This window comes from Haemaphysalis longicornis, unplaced genomic scaffold (assembly GCF_048455015.1).
Source record: "Haemaphysalis longicornis isolate Haplotype H1 unplaced genomic scaffold, Haemaphysalis longicornis Haplotype H1 scaffold_1, whole genome shotgun sequence".
NCBI lineage: Eukaryota > Metazoa > Arthropoda > Arachnida > Ixodida > Ixodidae > Haemaphysalis > Haemaphysalis longicornis.
This window is the reverse complement of record NW_027526203.1, coordinates 4,073,220-4,079,219: the sequence shown is the minus strand read 5'-3', so window position 1 is coordinate 4,079,219 and position 6,000 is coordinate 4,073,220. Positions and strand designations below refer to the sequence as shown.

The 6,000-nt window shown below is 56.3% G+C and overlaps 1 protein-coding gene across 1 annotated transcript; it reads left to right on the top strand.

Moving 5' to 3' along the window:
* The first annotated feature begins 3,739 nt into the window (after nucleotides 1–3,739).
* On the top strand, nucleotides 3,740–4,995 carry LOC144159228 (uncharacterized). Its single transcript, XM_077690982.1, has 4 exons — nucleotides 3,740–3,921; nucleotides 4,070–4,293; nucleotides 4,410–4,793; nucleotides 4,895–4,995. The coding sequence occupies exons 1-4, from the start codon at nucleotides 3,740–3,742 to the stop codon at nucleotides 4,993–4,995; spliced, it is 891 nt and encodes a 296-aa protein (XP_077547108.1).
* Nucleotides 4,996–6,000: the final 1,005 nt, after the last annotated feature.

Here is a 6,000-nt window from a genome sequence, read left to right as displayed (position 1 = left end):
AAACGAAAGTGAAAACAAAAATCACTGCTTTTTTCCTTGAAAAGTAGGCAGTTCAGGCGGAAAGCAGCTTTAATACTTGCAATAAATTGATTATTTTGGGTATGGTAACGGCTACTTTACTGTGTTCGTTTTTGCATGCGGGGATGGTGGAGTTGAGGAGGAGGAGGGGGGGGGGGGCTCCCGCGGATTGCGAACTTGTAACGATAAGTTCGTTATAGGCGGGTTCGGCTATATTGAACTATTGGATATATCGAACTAATCGCGGTGCATATTGCAATTCGCTATAAACGGGTTTGTCTGTACTTGCTAATACTTTTGGTCGTGATCCTATGCAGCACATTCGGACACTATTATCCATCGGTATTCCTCAGCCACTTAGCGTTTCCCCCTCAAAATATCACATTGTGTACTATCCAAAAACAAACTACAAAACAGGGATGATGGTAGGTACGGATTGTTGCACCTCTATAGAACCGTAAATAATGCATCCATTCCCCAACAGTCTCCTAAAGCTTGCAGCACAGGAGCAGGCATAAAATTAGCTAAGCATCGCCCTGACACATTGTCGTTATACATGCTTGGCTTCAAGAAAATTGTAAGGGTGACTGTTGCTTCATTTAGGCAGTTTTATTCAGGTTGAAGTTAGACGGACAGTATAATTGCTGTTGGCGATTAGTAAATGTAAAGCCAAATACTGTGCCTTTTTCCTTGTGTCTATATTTTCTGAGCTGAGCCTGGAATTGTTCAACAGCGTGCATCAACTTGCCCAAATATCGATTCTTTTGCTGGAGGAAACTGATTTCGTCTAGCTCCTGGCTAAAGCTATGGTGCATAGAATATTTTTTTGCCTGTCAGACAAAACAAAAATGTTTGCTGTGAAATGTTTTGAATTTGCAGGTCCACCGCGAAGTGTCGCACCATGCAACCAACGTTTGGATCAAGCAATGGCTCATTGGGGCTCAAGACTGGGCCGCAGCGAGAGGCCGCAGCGAGAGGCGCCAACAAAAGGTGCAAGAACAAGACGTATCTGCTACGCCTTCGTGAAGTCCCGGCATGGCGCGCTTGGGCCCATTCATTTCAAAGTTGAACAAATAAACTTGCTAAACGGAAAGTTTTGTTCATCATTTACTTGGGTCCACTGCATGACTGCATTCACCAGCTAGCAGTCCGGCCTCGCTTTGCAAAAAAAAAAAAAAGAAAAAGAAATTATTATTTGTAGTATTTTATACTAGCCAGCAAAAAGAACTGCCACGGTGGTGCCGATGAAGAGCCGACGACCATCCGCCATTGGAACAAATGCGACCCTGCTGTGGCCCGAGGTTCGCCGGGTTGGCCAGTGAGGTAGGCCCAACGTTTGGTGCCATAGGTTGGCCTGCCGGAGGCCAGTGTCAATCCCCATGGTTGGCCCAACCTATATTGCCGATCCCGGGCCAACGTCAGCCAGGTTGGCCAACGCCTGGTGGCCCATGGTTGGGCCAAGCAAATTTGGTTGCTTGGGGTGTTTTTTCTTATTTTCTTCGACTGGATAGTGATTTTGTTTCTGCTTTATTATCCGCTTCGATATATGGCGCGGTGGGGTAGGGGGTTCAAAAAAAAGCTACAAGCACGAGACAATCACCAACGCGTTAACTCTGCCAGCGGGACCGCGTTGCCGCCGATTGCGCCAGCGCGCCGTTTCCACAGCAGACAGCAAAAGGGCCGCGCGGTTCCACTGGCGTGAATTTATCGGAGCGCGAGGCAATCGCGAAGAAGCGAGCGATAGCGGCATGTGTGCTGTGCTGCTAGGCCGCGCCTGCGCTGTGCGCGGTCTCGACAGCAGGCGCCGCGCAACCAGACGGCGCAGCGATTAGTTTTGGCCACCGCTCCCGTGGTCCGTTTACTTCAGCTCACGGCTGTACATCCCATGGACGTACATGGTACATCCAGCGGCTCTGAAACGTACGTCCCACGGACGTCCGCTAGAGCCGGAATGGACGTACAGTGGCCGGCTGACGGACGTCCGGTGGTTGCTTGGGTACACGCCCTCAACCAGGTTCCGAACCTGTCGTCCTGCAGCCCTCCCCAGCTCCCCTGGCAGAGCCTGGCTCCTCCTTTCTGACACATGGCCAGCTCTAATGGACCAAGGTCACGCATTCTCCAGTGGAACATTCACTCACTGCGGAGACGCAGAGCAGAGCTGGCCGACCGCCTCCAGCGGGCTAACTTCGGTGTACTGGCCCTGCAGGAGGTTATGGAGAAGGGGGAGCCACCCTGGCTTCCTGGCTACGTAGCTACCTCAGCCGCACTTCGTGCGAGCTAGAGTCCTGTACCCTGACCCCCTGCCTGGATCTCAGTCACCCGCAGGGAACGTCACGGGCGGCCCTGTACGTGAGACTGGACCTATCAAGCCTGGCTCTGAACCTCGACGAATCTGCTGGTGGCCCTATGGAGTGCGTCGGTGTTACAGTACGTATAGGTGGCACAGACACCTCGGTTGTCAGTATTTACATCAGGCCAGGAGAACCTTGGGACGCCGGCCACCTGGGCCGACTGCGGAGCCACCTGGGTCGTGACTGCCTCATCTGCGGGGACTTCAACGCCCACCACTGGCACTGGGGAAGCCGCCGGACCACCAGACGGGGTAGGGATATCCTAGATGGGTCGGTCGCTGCAGGACTGCTGATAATCAACACTGGCAGACCAACCTTTGTCCGCCGAGCCTTTCAGACGTGCATTGACCTCGCACTGGTGTCCGAGCGCTGTACCTACAACTGGGAGACGGCAAACGGCACCTGGGACTCCGACCACTTCCCGGTCCTCCTCACCCCGTCCTCCCTGTACCGGCGCTCTGCAGACGCTGCAGAGTGATCAACTGGACCATCTTCAGGCAACAATTGAGGGAACGGCTGCAAACAGCAGACGACAGCACCCTCCTAAAGGAGCTTGTCCCCTGCACTGAAGCTGCCACTGCCTACACCGAAGTGACCAGGGGAAAGCCGGCGCCTGATATTCAGGCGTTCAACCTTCGGGCCGCCAGGACCAGAGCCCAGAGGCAGGCCGTCCGCCACAGCACCCCTGCCCTTTGGACGGCCTTCAGACGACTGGACGAAGCAGCCAGACGGCACGCCAGGCAGCAGCGCAAGAGAAGCTGGCAAAGCCTCTGCAGCTCCCTTGACAGCAGCCATGACCCTGCCCGGGCGTGGAGGCTTTTCAAGTCTCTCACACAGCCGGCCTTCGCTCTGCGCCCGTTACACTCCGTGACCATAGGGGCAGGGATAAGGGAGCAAGAGCTGGCTGAGCTCCTTGCGGAGCAGTTTGCCCCTTGCGTTAACCCGATGCACTCACCTCCAACGCTGGTCCCTATGGCCACTATCTTCGGGCTGGCCCACATGAGAGCAGGCTGCTACCTGCTACCATACAGCGTCCCCTCGCCGAGCCACCACGGAGACCAGCTGACCCTCGGGTTAAAGCGGCCTGCAATGCAGACATCACACTGGCTGAGCTCCTGGAGGCTGTGCGGCACTGCCCCCGGGGGCGCAGCACCCCTGGCGCTGACGGCATCACATATGCCATGCTGCGAAACCTCGACACCGACCAGCAGCTGCGCCTACTGGACTTCTTAAACCATGTCTAGAGGACCGGCACCATCCCTGAGGACTGGAGGACGGCTATTGTGACAGCAGTGCTGAAGGCTGGCAAACCACCGAGCGAGCCTTCCTCGAATCGCCCCATCTCTCTGACCTCAGCGGTGGGGTAACTCATGGAGCCAGTGGTCCTGGGCAGACTGGAATGGCTAACAAGTCTACGAGATGCTGTTGACGAAAAGCAGAGTGGCTTCCGAAGGTCCCGCTGCACCGCTGACGCCCTCGCAGATGTGGTGTCGTTTCTAGAGCAGGCCCGACACAAGAAAGAGGGGGCGTACCTCCTGCTACTGGACGTCAAGTGAGCTTTTGACGCGCTACCACACCAGACCATCCACGGTGCCCTTGACCTCCTGGGAGCGGAGGGGATGCTCAGAGATTCTCAGTGGCTTTCTCAGAGACCGTACACTGCGTGTACGCGTCGGCAATACCCTGAGCGCCCCGCGCAGAGTGGGGACTGGTGTCCCGCAGGGCAGCGTCCTGAGCCCACTTCTCTTCAACCTTGCAATGGCGCACCTTGCCAGCCGTCTTCCGGGATCCCTGGGGTGCCCGGTAGAGATGGCCATCTATGCCGACAACGGGGCACTCTGGACCCGGGTCCCCACGAAAGTCGGCAGGCGGGTACGCGCGGCACTACAGGCGGCCCTCAATGCAGTGGCGAACCACCTGACGAGTAAGGTACTTCGACTCTCCGAGGCCAAAACGGAGGCCATCGCAATCCATCCGCGCCCAGCCCAAGCCCGACAGACTGCTCCACTGCATCTCAGCATCTCCCCTGGCGACGCAAAGTCGTCTACCTCGGCCTGGCCATCGACGAAACCCTCTCATGGAGGACTGCCGTTGGGGCACAACTGGACCAGATGATCCGCGCCGTTAGGGGTATCAACCAGCTCCTGGCACAGGATAGAGGGTGCTCGCACCAGTGGGTGCTCCGGATCTACAGAGCCTGCGCTGCCTCGCGGGTTCTTTACGCACTCCCCCTGGTGACCGTCAGGGACGCTCATTGGAAGACCCTGGAGCTGGCTCATCGAAAGGCCCTTCGGCGCTGCGTCGGCCTCCCAAGAGACTCCCCAGTGGCCAGCACACTGGCGGAAACCGGAAGCTGGCCCATCCAGCTGCTCGCCACGCAGACAGCGCGGCGGCATGTGGAGCGCCTGCACCGAGCACCTGGAGGTGACCACCTTCTGGCCAGGCTTCGCTTGAGAGGATAATCCCGCATGGGCACCATGGCCGCTCTATTTGAGGACTATGAGGGCTACGCTCAAGCACTGCAGAGGACATCCTGCGTCCTCGGGGACCATTCATGCTGCACCGAGAGGCTTTCAGGCTGCTCCTCTCGTACTTCGACGAGTCGGGCCTCAACACGCGCCCATGAACTGTCAAAGCCAGACCCCACCCACTATCCACCCACTGTTAACCCCTTTGTGTGCGTGTGTGTGTATGCGTGAGTGCGTGTGTATGTAAATAGTCTGTATATAACCTGCGTGTTCATGTATATAGTCTGTGCATAGCCTATTAATAGCCTGTTATCATATTTAATTTTCCATGGCCCTTTCACTGCCTTTTTTTTTCTTCAATGCTCTTTTCTTCCCCGGCGAGACCTGTGCCCTCTGTCGAGAGGCAAAACTTCGCCTTGTAAATATTTTGTTCAAAAAACACTTTCTCTCTCTCGGGGTTCCCCATGGGGCTTTGAACATAAAAGTCCTCGACGAGTCGCAGTTTACGCCCCTCCACTTGATGGCGTCTGAAAGGCTGCTGTTGCAACATCTGGGAGAGTCTCATGCCAGGGAAGTATTAGGGAGTTGTAGCGTAGCGGCTAGCGTACGCTGGCGTCGGCGGGTAGCGGGACCCGACTACGGATGCGCGCGCAGTGCCCGGAACGAATGCGAGGGAACGCATTTGTTCCACCTCACCAGAACGAATGCGAGGGCTCGGCGAGGTGGGCCGCTCGACCCCGCGGAACCTTTGCGCACCTGTCCAATCGGGTCCAGGTACCCGCCGACCATAGCGTAGCGTACGTTAGCCGCTGTGTATACTAAAACTCTCGATGGCTCAGCTCGCACGTATACACGCGGCTACCAGTACGTGAGATTTCTTTGCCCACAGTGGCGAAAGACGCGGCTGAACTAGGAACCGCCTTGGCCTTTCGAGAGTTTGGGGTGCGCAAAAGCATTCCAGGCATCCGATAGAAGCGATTTACCCCAGTTGCGGAGGCCAGATCGCTAGTATTTGACCACTTGATCGGGCGTATGGAGACATGCATGTATTTACTGACGGCTTTGTCGACAGAGGACTGCAGACCAGCGCAGCGGCCTCTGTGGTCCCCGCTTTGAATGTTTCCTATGCTCGTCGGCTCGACCACATGTCGTCATCCACAACG

What these genes read in the sequence shown, in the direction of transcription:
- LOC144159228 (XM_077690982.1), top strand. Translation starts at nt 3,740, where the DNA reads ATGGAGCCAGTGGTCCTGGGCAGACTGGAATGGCTAACAAGTCTACGA. An exon ending in AGTGGCGAACCACCTGACGA is followed by an intron (nt 4,294 to 4,409) that starts GTAAGGTACTTC and finishes GGCGACGCAAAG; the next exon opens with TCGTCTACCTCGGCCTGGCC. An exon ending in CCTGCACCGAGCACCTGGAG is followed by an intron (nt 4,794 to 4,894) that starts GTGACCACCTTC and finishes CAAGCACTGCAG; the next exon opens with AGGACATCCTGCGTCCTCGG.